Source organism: Abramis brama (genome assembly GCF_963993115.1).
Source record: "Abramis brama genome assembly, chromosome: 16".
Classification (NCBI taxonomy): domain Eukaryota; kingdom Metazoa; phylum Chordata; class Actinopteri; order Cypriniformes; family Leuciscidae; genus Abramis; species Abramis brama.
Window position 1 is genome coordinate 15,990,043 of NC_139978.1, and position 17,675 is coordinate 16,007,717.

The 17,675-nt window shown below is 37.9% G+C and overlaps 1 protein-coding gene across 1 annotated transcript; it reads left to right on the top strand.

Annotated features, from left to right (window-relative positions):
- Window positions 1-976: 976 nt before the first annotated feature.
- On the top strand, window positions 977-10,739 carry ggt1a (gamma-glutamyltransferase 1a). Its single transcript, XM_084138639.1, has 13 exons — window positions 977-1,002; window positions 1,299-1,475; window positions 1,554-1,684; window positions 2,237-2,326; window positions 3,336-3,528; window positions 3,802-3,962; window positions 4,059-4,208; window positions 5,645-5,781; window positions 6,024-6,211; window positions 6,453-6,580; window positions 6,700-6,812; window positions 10,358-10,471; window positions 10,556-10,739. Exons 1-13 carry the CDS (start codon window positions 992-994, stop codon window positions 10,700-10,702), a joined length of 1,740 nt encoding a protein of 579 aa, XP_083994765.1. The 5' UTR covers window positions 977-991; the 3' UTR covers window positions 10,703-10,739.
- The last annotated feature ends 6,936 nt before the right edge of the window (window positions 10,740-17,675 follow it).

The window sequence follows — 17,675 nt, forward strand, 5'->3', positions numbered from 1 at the left end:
CAGTAGCACGTGTAATCAATGCAATAATAACCTGAGCTAACTGATCGGGCTAACGTTAATGCTTATTTTTAACAGTCTGGGCTAACGTTATTTGAGCTATCGTCATTGTGGTGGTTTTCCATTAACGCTAGGCTACGTTACAAGCTCAGCTCTACTCGATTCTACTCACCATGTTTGTTTTTCCATTGAAAATAGTGCCGTGTATCTGCATGTGGTAACGTTACCATTTTCTTTATGGATTGAGTAACTTAAAGAAGACGCCGCTTCACCGCGGTCAGTTCAGGTTTATAATGTCGTTACCCGGGAGTGAGCGGGGCGAGTTGAGCTAACGTTATATCTAACATTACTCTAGTTAATGTTACTGAAATATACCAAGCGAAAAATTGTGAATATCTCGTACCTTGTAGCTGCATGTGGTAACTTTTTTCCGTATGGGTTGAGTAAGAAGACGCCACTTCACCGCGGTCAGTTCATGGTGTTGTTTTACCGGGAGTGAGCGAGTCGAGTCGGGGCGAACGTCACAGAAGCTAATGTCACTGAAATATACCAAACGAAACAATCACCACTCATATGACCGGTATTAATATTATCCATATACTTATAAAAATAGATTTCATGTTAACGTTTCATACCTGAGATGTGTTCTTTCCAAAAGCTGCTTCTTCCAAAAGTGTTTGATTCTGGTGCCGTTGGCCGCCGCGGTACCGCGCAATTTCAAAATTCAAATCGCACTATCGCAGCAATCCCACAATGCTATGCGGTGGCTGTAAAATAATGCTTCTACAGTGTAGTTACAACAAAATTACAGGACTGTCCATAAATTTCCCATCATGCATTTGTATTTACAATAAAAACATGAATACAATGTTGTTGTAAATTTTATTGTAAAAATTACATCAACTGCTAACAGTGTGGGTGACATTTCATTGTTATCCATTTCTCCTAAATATTACCTGAGGTTTACACCCGTGCTTCTGTTCATGAACAGCACATGTTGAAAAGGTGATGTAATTTGTATGCTTATTTTGGGGGGAGAAATGTTCTCTATGATCACACAAATTTGCATGCCCATATACTGCTGCATATATTTGAAACTCATTGTTTCTGTAAATACAGTTCACTGATCAACTGAGAATGATGAAGTAAATTACATTGAAGTGGTGGTGATAAGCACATGTCAGTCTACAAAATAAAGATATTTGTATTGTGTGTAATGAGTGATAATCTCATAGATTTCATCATGCATACACCCTCAAATATGATTATCTCAGATGTATTCACATTCTGTATCCATTCAGGAAAATGGTCAAGAAGTCTCTTGTTGCTGGGCTGGTGGTCTTTCTTGTGGCTGCAGTTGGTTTTTTCATGGGTGTGTATTTGGGGATCGGAAACAGGACACTCGCTGTATCCTCGGGCCATTTCTACTCAAAAGCAGCAGTGGCAGCAGATGCAGGGAAGTGCTCTGAGGTTGGGAGGTAAGAGTCCAAAGATCCAGAGTTTCCTTGCATGACATTGAGCATCACTTACACACCCAGCTTTCTTTATGTTTGCAGGGACATCTTAAAGCGCAATGGTTCAGCAGTTGATGCTTCTATTGCTGCTCTGTTGTGTGTCGGGCTGTTTAACGCACACAGCATGGGCATTGGAGGGGGGCTATTCTTCACCATATACAATGCAGCAACAGGTAAAACACTGACATTTATGCATTCAGATGATGCTTTCCTGGGGATTGAATCCATGACCTTTGCGTTGCCTTCATTGAACACGTCGAATTAAATGTAAAAGATACTCCAATAATCTTCGAAAAATCATTTAAAATCATTTAAACAAAATTTACATCCCTTTTTAGTAAGCCTGACACTGAAGGACATTCTTTAGGAATTTAATATGACGCAGAGGTTATTTGCCATTCAGCAGATACTTGTCATGCAAAGTAACATACAGTACATTAATTGATTTGACATGCCCAAGAGCAACCTGGGGTCAAGTGCCTAGAAAAAGGGCACATGGTTTGACTCAGCATCACAGTGACCACAAATCTTGCGTCACTCTTAGTAAATGTCAGCAAATGACGTGAATAACCACTGCCTCATTGGGTGAAGCTAACAAGATTGAATAACAATTGATGGTGACTCACAAGCCTTAATGTTTTAGTAATTTATAGTCTTCATAAACAACACTCAAAATGACACAGTCTTGACAATGAAATAAATAAATTCCATGTTTTTGTCCACAGGAAAGGTGGAGACAATTGATGCCAGAGAAACTGCTCCAATGAACGCTTCAGAGGACATGTTTGGCAATAACACCCAGCTGTCACGAAAAGGTACCATTAATATTACCATAACGTATCACCAAGTCAAGCCTCCATTCTGTATTATAATTGCGTTACTTACCGGTAGTTACTTTTTACGGAAAGAAATGAATACATTACGTTACTCTTTTTACACGTACACTTTACATTTTACACTTTTTCTCACCTGGACTGGGTTCTATTTTTGGAAAATGTAAAGGCCATTTCACACCCAAAAGTGAAATGATGCAGGAGAAGACAGTTCAACACTCTTCATTCAGCAATAAAACATTTAAATAAATAAAACACAAATGTGATTTTTAACTATGGCATATTTTCCTGATTTGTTTTCTGCATGTTTGTCACATCATATGACTTTGATTTGGTGGAAAAAAGTTTTTCAAATATTAGTAAAGCATTTTTTTTTTAAGACATAGTGACATTTGTAATAATACAAATTTATGCCAAACTACACTACGGATAAAAGGTTTGGGGTTGGTAAGATTTTTTTTTGTTTTTGAAAGAAGCCTCGTATACTCATCAAGGCTGCATTTATTTAATCAAAAATACAGTAAAAACAGTAACACTGTGAAATATGATTACAATTTTAAATCATTCTAATATTCTGATTTGGTGTTCAAGAAACATTTCTTGTCGTTATCAATGTTGAAAACAGTCGAGCTATAATAAAAAATCTGACAAAAAATTCATCAGAAACTGTAATAGGATTCTTTGATGAATATAAGTACAAAAGAACAGCAGTTATTTGAAATATAAATCTTTTTGAAACATTATGAATGTCTTTACTGTCAATTTTGATCAATTTATTGAATCCTTTCTGAATAAAAGTATTAATTTCTCCCAGAATTGTTTCAAGAATTTTCTTCTTTTAAATAGTCTTTTTAAATTGCATTAAGTTGTTTAAAGTATTTTTGAATAAATTAACAGATAGGACAGAAAATGAGCATCCTGTCATTGTCCTTATTGCAGTTCTGGCCCTTGAATGATGAGAACACTGTACTGTGTCTTGTTTGAATGGCAGGAGGGTTGTCCATCGCCATACCAGGAGAAATCCGTGGTTACGAGATGGCGCACACAAGGCATGGGAGACTTCCATGGAGGGAACTGTTTCAGCCCAGTATAGAATTGGCACGCAATGGTTTTCCAATTGGCAAGTCCTTGGCCAATGCCATTGCAAAAAACAAAGAATCAATTCTGAGTGACGTGATGTTGTGGTAAGGATTTATGTTTTGGATGCTATACAGAAACAGGACAATCTGTGAGAAAAATCTACTTATCATAAATGAAAATGGCACATTGAGTTTCTCAGTGTCAAGTAATAAGTGTAGCAAGGTTTACGGTTGTGTACTGTTCATGCTGCATCATACATTATTAATTCTACTGATATTAAACACATAACTAATCTAACTCGCCACACTCTATAAACACTGCCTCTACTAGTAGTTTTAATGAAATCATATTGATCTTGTCCTCTCTCTGTGTTCCAGTGAAGTGTTTTGTGACTCAAACAGAAATCTCCTGAAGGAAAATGATATCATTCGATATCTCAAACTCGCTGACACCTATGAGAGGATAGCGGAAGAAGGGCCGGATGTTTTTTACAACGGATCTATGGCCCAGAATATAGTGGATGATATCCAGGCTGCAGGTCACTTCATACTTTCTTTGTTTAACCCATTTATCATGCCTTAAAGGTCATCTGACCTCATTTTAATAATATATGTAAATCAATCTGTCACTACAGGAGGGATTATAACACTTGAGGACCTAATGGAATATAAGCCAGTGTTAAATGAGACCCCGTTGAAGTTAACTGTGGGGGAGTACACCATTAATATTCCTGATGCTCCATCCAGTGGACCTGTACTCGCTCTGATTCTTAACATAGTGGATGGTGAGTCTTTGTGCATGCTTGCATCAATGAGATGGATGGACTGTTCTTTACAACATATTTAAGCGTTTAGAGATTATGTTCAAACATTTGATAGATGACTGAGTTATGGATAACTATCAGAGAACATGTTGTTCTTTGAGAAGGACTTACCTGATTATGTAATAATCCTTCATCACCCCAGACATATATTAACTCACTCAGAAACGCTATGTCAGAGTGCAATCTTCATTGAGTAATTACAGAATTACGCAAAAGAGCTTCATTCATGAGGGCGAGCAGCATCATGTTATGCATTACGAAAGAACGTACTGTACATTTAGCTGATCATCATTACGAAATAAACGTCAACAATGCGAGTAGGATAAGATCTTGTATCACCCTGTAGGGGTTTTTACATTTAAAGACCCAGGACCAGATATGATGAATGAAGACCAGAAGTCAAGAGATGCAATAAATGAAAGAAAATTTGGTAACACTTTATTTCGATAGTCCACTTTAGACATTCTACTAACTATAAGTAACTTTGCAGCTACATTTCAACTAACTGTCATTAGAGTATTAGTAGACTTAGTAGACTGCAAACACTTTATTTTGTTAGTCCCCCAACAGACATTCTACTAACTAACTTGGCAAATCAACTTATTCTCCTAACCCAAACCCTAACCTTACAGTCTACTGACAGTCTACTACAGCCTACTAATACTCTAATGAGAGTTAGTTGACATGTAGTTGAAAAGTTACTTATAGTTAATAGAATGTCTATTAGAATGAATGGACCATCGAAATAAAGTGTAACCCAATGTAGCAGTTGCTTTGGATAAAAGTGTTTGCCAAATTTATAAATGTAAATTAAATCTTTATTTAGAGTTTAAATTATTTTGTAAAAAGTCCATCATGATGTACAAAACAAGCATCCAACTCAATAATGTTTCAAAAATATGAAACTGCATTTTCACTGCAATCTATGAAAGAGATTCAAGATGCCAGTGCCAGTTTTGTTTACATGAAACAAGAGAAACGAATGGACATTGATACACAGCATTGCCATTGACGATGGAGAATATTAGAAAATATCTAACTGCAGAATTCCATATTCCAGAGAGTATTCCAGAGAGCCGTGTAACTATAATACAGGATGTTTCTGCATTCCACTGTGCTGCTTTTCCATAGTTTATTCTTTGTAAATATATATTTTTCTATGTATCAACCTCTTTTAACTTAAACGCTACATATTTAAAACTCCGTGTTATACACAAATGCAATGGTCAAACACGTCCATTTAGTGTATGTTTACATAGAACAGTGGAAAAGAATCACAGTGGAATTGTCCCTAAGACTTACTGAATTGTGTAAGCAAAGTAAATGTTTGCGTTTTGATCTTATGGAAATGTATTACAGTAATTATTCACATCAAGCATTCAACTCTCATTTTCTAGGTTACAACTTCTCAAACAGCAGTGTGTCCACAGCAGAGACGAAGACTTTGACATATCACCGCATCGTAGAGGCATTTCGTTTCGCTTATGCCAAGAGGAGTAAACTGGGAGACCCACGTTACCTCAACATTACTGACGTGAGTGCAACTATTTTGTAAATCTTGCGATTTTTTTTTTTTTTTTGTGTGCCTTACACAAGGAGTTATGGGAATTACAGCAACCTGATCTCATGCAATTTTACTCAAGATCTGTGAAGTGGTTTAAAGAGTCCTTTTATTGTCTGACTATATTTTCCCAAGGCCTCTAACTGTTCCGATTTCATGCACCTACGAGTTCAATGGCCTCTTGTAAATCTCTTTTCAATTATCTCCTTTCCCAGCTCATCCACAACATGACCTCAGACTACTTTGCAGACAACATTAGGAGTAAAATCACAGATGACACCACTCACCCAGACACCTACTACGACCCCGAGTACTTCGTACCCGATGACCACGGCACGGCTCACCTGTCAGTCATCGCAGAGGATGGGAGCGCGGTGGCGGCCACCAGCACCATCAACCTTTAGTAAGAGGAAAAAAGGGCACTAGACCTATGTTTCTCACTTTATTTATTTTTAAAAACTCTGTTTCTCTAACAATATTTATATAGTCTGCTCTCAAATGTTAGTCTGGATCCCTGAGAAAGAAAAATATGATTGTTTTTGGTGTCAAAAAAACATTTTAAGTGGACCTCAGGGGGAAATGCTATATTTGTGTTCTCTTCATTCATTGATCTGATTATCTTGATCTTTCTTCTTTTCTCACAGTTTTGGCTCTAAGGTGATGTCACGCTCAACTGGGATTATCTTTAATGATGAGATGGATGATTTCAGCTCCCCTTATATTACCAATGGCTTTGGGGTTCCCCCTTCACCCAACAACTTCATTCAGCCAGGTGTCTTGGGTTTTACAGCCTAAAATAAATAAAAAATACCCATTTTTATTTCTATAGACACACTGGTAAATATTCTAATGAAAACATGTATTAAAATACTACTTTTGTCTTTTGACAAGGTAAAAGACCACTTTCATCGATGTGCCCCACGATAATATTTGACAAACACAACAGAGTCAAAATGGTGGTTGGAGCCTCTGGTGGGACGAAAATCACCACAGCAACTGCTCTGGTAACAACAAACATCAAAATGTTTAATATCTGTATATCAAATATATATATGAGCAATATCACACGAGTAGCAGTGAGATATGGCTGTATATCAGCACGGCTGTGATGAAGGAACAAAACTGATTTTTTTGTATATGTTATTATGGACATCGACCTGAAGAACGTATGCTATATCAGATGCAGGTAATACACTCATTTAGCCGATCTCTCTCTCATAATACCATAATACTGTACTCTACATAATACAACAAGCTTCAATGAAGCAACTCAATGTTCCTTCATTACTAGTTCTAAAGTGATGTTTTAGAATTAGTAATGGAGGCTTGGGCTCAACTGTTAAAGGGGTGGTTGATTATGATTTCACTTTTCTAACTTTAGTTAGTGTGTAATGTTGCTGTTTGAGCATAAACAACATCTGCAAAGTTACAATGCTCAAAGTTCAAAGCAAAGGAAGATATTTGATTTTAAAGAAATCGTTTTTTTAAGGACTACAACAAACGGCTGGTAGGGACTACACCACATTCCTCCAGGGTTAGTGATATAACAAACCCTAAAATGTACATAAACCCCGTCCCCGGGAACACACAGTCCATGTTGAGAAGAGGAAGAGTTGTAGTAGTGCACATTTGTGAGTCTGCTCAAGCTGTCGCATCCATCTTTTCACATGCAATACAGTACGTAACACAAATGCAATAGCATGTCACTCTGTATGCATCTTACAACAGTTCCCAACTTCCCACACGAGCGATTTATAGATTATCATGACAGAATATGCTAATCAATGACTTTAAGATAGTTAACTCCACATCAGCAACATAAATTCATCAACTAACCATTCAGAAACGTCCTGTTGCATTATGCATGTTGTCACTTCTTCTTGAGTCTCTCCATCATTGTCCGACTCCAGTTTAAACATAAATGGCAGAACAGTTTCTGACATTTTAGTGCTTGTCTGCGTGACACCGTGTCCTAACTACACGCGACACGATAAAATTCCAGAGACAGGGCAGTGTGTCTGTCCCATAGACTGTAAAAAAATATGGACGTAGTGTCCGTGACGTCACCCGTAGGTTTCTGAAGAGCATTTTTGAAGCCTAAAGTAAGCGGAGCCGGCCGTCGCCATCTTGGCCTTGCGTCACTCCCGGATAACAGAAAATAGGCAAAGAGGCGGGGCGTGAGTGGAGTTGAGGAGCCTGGCTATCTGAAATCACCTAGCTCGACGTGATCGAGTTAGCTCAGCCAATTAAAAGTTCCTATTTTTGCCCTTCGAAATATTATAATAGTTAAAAGACATGGCTACAAGTGAGACTGTTTCTGTACAGTCTCTGTGATTCTGTACTATTCTGCTAGTTGAAAATGTATTATGCAATAACTTAATATTACTCTGAGAGTGTGTGTGTGACAGTGATTTATGTGCATAACAGTTACATGTCAGTCACTCTTTTTAGCGCAATTTTCCACCGGACAAAATTGCGATTGTTAACTCATGATTTCTGTTCTGTCTGTGCGCACCAATCTTGCACTTCTATCTACTCCTCAACCAGACCACCTAGAGACTTCGGGTTTTCGGCATTATGTTAAGGAAGGTCTAATCTCGGGAACGCACAAAAAAAATCCAGGATAGATTTACCATCTCTTAGTGTTGTGATCCCATGAGGTGAGAAAATTGCGCTAAAACACTCACCGAGTTTTTATTACTTGTTTATAGTCTATGGTCCGTCAGCGCGGCATCGCTCGTCAAGTTCGTAGATAGCTTATTCAGTCCATTTTAAATTCTGATTTTGGCCGCCTCTCAAATGGGTAAACCATAGATATATTGCCTATGAAGTTCAAGTAAATGCGCTAGAAAATCCACGCTCATTCAAGGATGTGCATTTATAGCACGGACGGAGAAAGCGCCGACACCTGCAGGATTTCACCTGACGGTACATAAGCATATTATAATCTAGGCTATCTGTTCCGTGAGAGCAGAACGAACGAGCCTTTATTGACGTTTTTAAATCTGAAAACTCTAAAAAGCAACGAAATTGTCAGACATCCATTAGTGCATGTTCACAGAGGAAAACAACTGAAATACAGCGCTGGTTGTTCTCTCGAACGATACTCGACGACAACGACGGAATCCTAAGCCGTGGGCGAAGTAATGGGTGTATTAAATTGTATGAAATAATCCCGGAAAAAAGCACAAAACACTGCAGATAAAGCAAGTTCAGCAGCTAAAATTTGCTGAGGTGAAGTGACGGCTAGTAACAGCAGACAAACGGCTAGCATTGACATCAACGGGAATCCATCTGTCACTCAAGTGTCCACACCCTTAATTATGCAGAACTTTAAATATTAATCAACTAAACGGATGAGTTATAAAAAAATTCACCCCCCTCACAGTTGTTATGAAGGGCAAAATTAGCTGTGTAGACCAAAGCCACATAGAGATCCAGGCTGTAAACATGTTTTTTTCTGCTGTAAAGTTGGTAATTTTAACATGGGGGAGATACAGATTTGACTCGCTTGTGCAGCCAGCCCAAGCGGCCAGTGAATGAATTGCAGTTTAACTCACTTCCGTGTTGGTTTCAAGAGAAAGACGGGGAGGTTGCCGCTTGGTCTGTCCACTACTGAGTCACTAAAACAATCTTTGTCAAATAATACACTTGTTTGTTCACAGTTTTAACGTTCATGTTTCCACTTGTTTAATTTCAAAATCTGAGGTGAAATATATCCATTGTTGCTTTTACAGCTACAAAGCTGGAGCACTAAATGATATTCAAAGTCACATTTCACGCTTTTAACATTAAATAAAGCACATAAACAGTACCTGAGATTATCATCGCCACACTTTGTGTTTGTTGTTCCAGCGCGACAACGCAGAAAAATAGAAACCGTTTCTAAATTAGAAACGTTGTGCGTCGCCGTCGCGCCTGGTTAGGACAAAAACTCTGATTAACATGGAAAAGATACCTTTTATCGCGTGTTGTGGCGCCTGTAGATAGGACATGGTGTGAGGTAATCGGAGCTGCTCATTTGCATTTAAAGGGACACACACACGAAACGACGCGTTTTTACTGACCCTCAAAAAGTGACAATTTTAACATGCTGTCAAAATTATCTGTGGGGTATTTTGAGCTAAAACTTCACATACACACTCTGGGGACAACAGAGACTTATTTTACATATTGTAAAAAGGGGCATTATACCACTCCTTTAAACTATCAACTTGAGATTTGAATCCATGGCGGAAGGAAGTAGTTCAGGTTTTTAAAGACACTACGTTGTTGTTTCTTATTTACTCACGTGTGCCGTCGAACTGTTGTATTCGCAATATCACACTCGTACAGCTGTGCGATATGTCTGTATATCAGCACGCTGTGATTCAGCCGTAGGCTCGAAAATATATCATATCAAAAGTATCACATAAGTGCTGATATCGCACTGCTACTCGTGTGAGATATATATGGATGCAAGTGCAAAAATGCAGCAGTGTTTCCCAGCCATGGCTTTGAATGTCTCCCTTTACTTTCTCCCTTATAACACTTATTTCACTTCTCCCAGGTGATCCTGAACTCACTGTTCTTTCACTACGATCTGAAGAAATCAGTTACAGAGCCCAGAGTCCACAACCAACTCAACCCCAACATGACAGTTGTGGAACAGGACTTTGAGCAAGTGGGTTTCTGCACTTGACCACTGAACTTTCTTAATTTAAGTCATGATAAAACCGTTCATTAACTGTGTGACATGATTCTGCAGAGTGTTCTTGATGGCTTGGCTCAGAAGAATCATGTAACGGAGCTGCTGAGGACACCAGGAGCAGTAGTGCAGGCCGTTGTGCGACAAGGGGACAAACTCTTCGCTGAATCTGATCCCAGGAAAGGCGGCTATCCTGCGGGATACTGAACACCACTCTCTCTCGCCCTTCTCACATTTTGTGGACCTTCGGTCATTGGTGACTCAATCAAGAACCAGGAAAACAAATATACACATTCAAAAGCAATACACCTCTCAGTCCAACAATCAACATGGACCACAATGCACAAGGTTGCACAAAGACTCCCTGTATTTATTAAATTTTCTTTTTGATGGGAAAATGTTTCATTGGTATCAATAGTCCCTAACCTTCATATTGAACGGTCTATGGTTTTACCAAGCTTATTTATTCCTTTTGTGTGTAGAAAAGAGTATTGATTATCAGTATGTGGGGGTCCTTAGGTACCTGATTCCATTGTACAGGTTCTTTGTTGTGTAATGGAGGTTTTTTGGTTAATGGACATGGGGTCAATGTTGAGAGTGCTCCAAAATGAGGATGTGCGACTCTTGTTCAAGTCAGGGAAATAAGTATGAAATGAAAATATTACAGGTATTTATTGAACATCATACTGACTGCCTGGGACTGAGTTTCTTCCCAGCTAACAGGGAATCTTCTTAGAACTTTGGCTTACGTTCTGGCAAGGTTCTCCAGTAACGTTAATAGAATGTTTGTTCAAAGTTATCTGGTCTTTAATAATGTTAACATTTAAAACCTGGACAGTTTGAATGTTCAGAGAACATTCAGAAATAAAGTAAATGTTAGCAAAACGTTCTTAGAACATATTTGTGTTAGCTAATTTTTAAAGGTATAGTTCCCCCCAAAATGAATATTCATGATGACTAGAGATTTCAAGCTTCAAAAATGGTGGACAGTATGACTTGTATATATAAAATTGATGACTAGAGATTTCAAGCTTCAAAAATGGTGGACAGTATGACTTGTATTTGTTGTTTACAACTTGTATAAGTTGAAAAACCATTTTATTTTTTGGGTGAACTACCTCTTTAAGCTTTTATTTTTCATGGTAGACACACACTGGATAACAAGACACTGCTAAAATGTGTGAGGAAACTTACTATCTATAAGCTGAATGTTCGATTAAAGCAGCAATCAACATATTCATTTTTAAATAGTGAACTGGAATGATATTGTTCTTATGGTGAAGAGAAGCTGTTATTGATATAGCCATTCATAAGTAAAATCCTGGGAGAATAGCATGCAAGGCATCAGATTACCTCATTGGACATGTTACTCCGTATACAGCCATTCTCTCCCGAGATGACTTTCGTAATGTGAAAAGTGAACGACAATAACAACTGTTTTTCTGTTATGAATAAATGACTTGTGTAAATGAAACATACCTGAGCTTTAAGGTAAAAAAAAACATTATTTTCACTTCAGGTCTGAATGTTACATTAGAAGTCTGCAAGGCAATATAAAATGTAACATTGTGTAACTAACTTAAAACCATTAAAATCAGGCCATGAAAAAGGTTATTAAGAGATACCCAGGTCCATCATAACAACATCTAATATTAAACGTGTGTAGAGATATTCATCAGAAGTCCCTGTTATTATCTAATGTTAGTCTGATTTTATGTTGAATTACATTATGAGCTATCACTAGACTGTTGAACGTTGTATTTCTTTGTCACCAAATCATAAAACTGCAATATCATGCTGTATAATGTATATCACATTCAAGCTATTTCATGAAGCTAGATGTTAATGTATATCATGAAATTACACTGTGGTGGAAATGTAAAGTGCATTCTGACAAATAAAATACATTTGTGTATATATTTTTTAAACATCCACTGTCCTCTGGCTGTTGCTATGCTGTTAATTAAACTGTTTTGGACCGATAGATGTTTGCCGTCGCATTCATAAGTGTTCGTATAAATATTTGAAGAGCTAATTACTAAATAATGCAAGCTGTATTTTATGAAACAGTGCCATTTGAACCAGCTCTGAGGCAAAAACATGTTTTGAAAATTGAAAGGCATGATAGCCTAAACCAGGGGTGCCCAATCCTGCTCCTGCCGATCGACTGTCCTGCACAGTTCATCTCCAACCCTAATCAAACACACCTGCCTTTAATTTTCAAGTGATCCTGAAGATGTTAATTGGTTGCTTCAGGTGTGTTTGATTAGGGTTGGAGATGAACTGTGCAGGACAGTCGATCGGCAGGAGCAGGAAATTATCACATGCCCAGTCAGCAGCAACACACAGGAATACATACATTTTTCTAAAGGTAGAAGAGCAAACTTCTTTGAAAGAATGATAAAAATCAAGTAAACAAGATTTAACCTATGAACTAATGAAAATCTGGTTTTAAAGTGTTAAAGGACCAGATGTTTGAAAGAAGACCCGGAGTCAGAATTATAATAAATTGAAGAAAAGTTTTACTGAAGATAGTTTGCAGTTTCATCAGCAGAAGTCAGCTTCAAGACTAGCACAGGAGTTCGTAGGCCGCCCCCCTTACAGTTACAAAGATCACAGCAGTTATACCCTTCACCAAGGTCTAAGCTACGTCCTTGCTTCAGGTTGAATGATTCTCATTGGCTAAGAAAAAGATAAACATAGTAATTTTCCACACATATACAGATAGACTGAAGCATATCTCCATAGATTATGCAGCTGGCACTCAGACCCTGAAGTTAGGCACGTCGTGATCTTCCAGGTCGCAGATTTGGGTTGCTTGGTGCCAGCATGTCCCGAACAACAACTCAGTCAATCTCCAATAATGCCAGTGGTTCCTTAACCTGTAACCAAGAAGACTAACACACACACCGACACACAGCTTTTCCAAGGTTGGATTTGGCCAGGCTCTAACTATAAACAGGAGTCTCGTCTCAAAACATCAAGATAACAAGTTCTTTCTCTCAAGGATAGGAAACTTTAGTCTAAATGGAAAATATAGGCTTTAACTGAGAAATGGTCCCTTAAACCAGGGGTCCCCAACCCCTGAGCCGCGGACCGATACCGGTCCGTGGGACATTTGGTACCGGGCCGCACAGAAATAATAAATAACTTACCGTATTTTCCGGACTATAAGTCGCTCCGGAGTATAAGTCGCATCAGTCAAAAAATGCGCCATGAAGAAGAAAAAACACATATAGCCTAAGTCGCACTGGACTATAAGTCGCATTTATTTAGAAATTTATTTCACACACACAAAAAAAAAAACGTTACAAACGGGACAGTTCTCCGTTACGGACGTGAGCGCTCTGAAAGCGGCACTGAAAGACTGCTTTAAAACTTTCACAGAGACCTCAAACAGAAAGCACAAAGCCTGTCTTTAAATTTAATTTAGTTTTGTATTAATTGTATCTTAATTTTAATCAATGTTTCATCAACCAATTGTCTGGATTTAATAAATAAGAAGTAAATATATAAAAAAATAGATAATCACGACACAGAGGCGCCGGCACGTGAGCTTATTTCACTATGGACAACAGGTTAATACCACACACAGACTAAAGGCTACCCACCTTTCTTGGGGAAAAACTGGGTTACAGATTGACACCCTTTCTTTTGTCTTTCCTCTCTCTTTTCTTTGTTGAAAATCAGATTTTATTTTACTATGCAACATTGTGGTCTCTGTGTGTTTCTGGCGCATCGACTGACTGTCTGCACGCTAACGCAGGACCAAACCATTTCATGCAGATACAGGGGGGTGGTCGGTCAATATGAATGTTTACTTTTTGGTCAATGGGGATATTAAATTTGTATTGCCAAAATAAGTAAAATCAAAGACATCATTCATGTTATTATTACATCCGAGTCCACATTGACGCACCAGATAACACGTCAGCAGCGTCTTACGTCAGCAGCGTCTTACGTCAGCAGCGTCAATGTGGACTCGTGAACGCGGATGGAAAACAGACCGGAAGAGAATACAATGTTGAATAAAGTTTTTGTTAATTTTGGACCAAAATGTATTTTCGATGCTTCAAAACATTCTAAATAACCCACTGATGTCACATGGACTACTTTGATGATGTCTTTATTACCTTTATGGACGTGAACAGTGACACGTCCATTGACTTACAATGGAGGGACAGAAAGCTCTCGGAATAAATCTAAAATATCTTAAGATGTCTTCAGAAGAGAAACGGAGGTCTTACGGGTTTAGAGTGACATGAGGGTGAGTCATTAATGACATAATTTTCATTTTTGGGTGAACTAACCCTTTAATACCTTGATTATAATCACATTGAAGCAGCAGTGGATTCCAATCCACCCCCTTCAAAAGGCCTTTAATAACGGTGTAGTATAATTTCTGCATCACTAAACAGAATAGCAATTTACCTCATCCAGAATCAGGTATTAGTCGGGTATTATTTCCTTTTGCATAGTAGTAGGGAAGTGTCCTAAACATATTTGGACATGTTGGACATGGACTGTTTTAATACAGGTTTCACTCCTTACTTATGTTATTGGTCGGTCGGCCAGCTACGTCCCCAACACATCAAAGTGATTACGTTCCGATTTGTAAACGATCAAGGTTTGTCATGGCCCCATTAGCCCCTGCTGGTAAGATGCCTTAATTACACACATCTTTGACAAAATACAAATGTAATATATACGCTGCTTGTTGCCATGCTGCCTTATCAGGCGTGTGTGCACGAAGGTGCCTCACGAAACTGACGTCGGACAGACTTCTGAGGCAACAATGTAATATAGAGCGAGCTTTGCTGGTAACTTCGAAAATATTTAATTACTTAAATAGTAATATCTCTCTAGAAATGACATCAGAAGTGGAAAAACGTTGGTCAAACATGACAATTACACGCAAACCGACGACCAACCACAACTTTCAGACTTATTTTTTAAACCCAACTGTCACGGAATGGACAGCACAGGATTGTGGGATATTAGGCAGCGAAGGATACATCTGCTGCCTTCAAAAATGAAGTATCAGGATACAGTAAGTGAAGCTAACAGTGGTTTTGTACATGCCTCGACACCTTACTAGAATGCATCATCCGAAGGCAGCATTTTTAACCATAGGACGCAGCCATAATTTCAATAATTTGTCGAATTTTTCACAGTAGCCTATTATTCAAACGTTAGGGGTCAGTAAGATTTTTTATTTTATTTTTTGTGAAAGAAATGTATACTTTTATTACCTACATTGTTATAAAAATATCATATTCACATAAATGCTGTTTTTCTGACTTTCTATTATTAAAGAATACTGAAAAAAATGTCTCATGATTGCCACAAAAGTATGAAGCAGCACAACTGTTTTCAACATTCATAATAATAAGAAATGTCATAATATTTCAAAATATTACTTTTACTGTATTTTTGATCAAATAAATCCAGCCTTGGTGAGAATAAGAGACCTTACAAAACATTTAAAAAAATCATACCGACCAACTTTAGAACAGTAGCATATGTATATTTTTCTGTGTAACTTGTATAACTTGTATACAAGTGTATAACTTGTATTTGACATGTTTTTGTATCATAAGCATTACTCCATAATGCAGTAGCAGCCTGCAAAACATGTAAGTGAAGTGCCTCAGGCTTTGTCTGTGTGTGATTTGCATATATTTCAATGTTGACTTTCCTCAGCAGGGAAAAGACAGAATAAAAATATTCAAGGAAGCATTCTCTTCCACAACAGCCCTGAAGCTACTCACTGACAGGAGTGTGGTCATCAGCGAATGCTCATAACTCGCTGGGGCTTTGTTAAGATTCATGAATGTTCCGTCAAAGAGTTTTCAGTGCGCACATTCATACTTTGAATGAGCTGAAAACTAAGAAAAATCCACTGATTGACACACAAAAGGCAATGTCCAACAGTTGACAGTTGTATTGTCCCTCAGCTGGCAGTTGCTGAGGGTGACTGTAAGTTTGGCCTGAGGAGAGATGATTCAGTATTCTACTGTCAGACAGGAAACCCTCTGGCTTTTATTTCTTCTCAGCTCCAGGATGGAAAGCATAAAGGAATGAGAATGAGAAAGATCCTGGGTACCAGCAGGCAGAATCAGGACTAAAGCTCCCCTGTGGACTTCAAATGGAAGTGACTGGGCTTTAGGCTTGCACAGACTGACACTCAAGTTATGCTAACTGATTATGCCAAGCGATTACACGACAACGTTTATTTCTTGTGCTAAGGAATAGCTAGAGCTCATAATGCTCTGTTTATCTTTCCAAACATGATGCCAAAAGCTAATGCAATTACTCACATTGTTCATAGCCTCCGATGGGATCTTACTGAGCATTTTCATGAGTCAGACACATCCTATTTTCAGAGCTTTGTAAGTTAATTATAAAGAAATGCCGGGCGTCTTGCTGTGGAGGCATCATTGGTGAGCAGCTGAGCTAAACATTCCCTTTGACCATCCATCTGCACACTTCAGAGCTATTGAGAGTTGCCAAGAACCTGTGACAGGCGGTCAGCAATCCACACAATCAATATGACCATGTGACTGGAAGACTTTTTGAACAGACTGCATGGTCCTGTTGCACACCATTACAAATGTTCAGATATGGGGTTTTCAAGCAACATTTAAGTAAAAATAATCACAAAGATGCTATATTATATTCAGGGCCCCTGGGCAATTCGGCCCCCCCAAAAAACTAATATTAATGGAGAATAGAATATCTTACACTATAATGTATGATACTATAGTAAAAATGGTAGCATACACAACAACCCTTAAACATTCAAATATAGATTACCGCAGTAATATTTTACATATTAAATCTTTTCATTTAAATATGTACATTTAAAGTATTTTAAAGTTTTTTTTGTGGATATTCTAATGACATTAAAAGGTAAGATTTGAATTACTCCGATATCAGTTTTTACTCATTTTTCAACAAATGAGTTCATGTAAAACATCTGTTGTAGTTGGTACAAATGTTGCTTCATGTCTATTTGTTTTTACCTTCATAAACAAAATAAATATGAAAGAAATATTGAACCTGAAAATAACAAACTTGCAAAATGTTTGCCGGCGTTTTCAATTTTAGGAAAAAATGTGACACTACAATTCAAAAGTTTGGGTGAGCAAGATTAAAAACAAAACAAAAAAAACAGTAA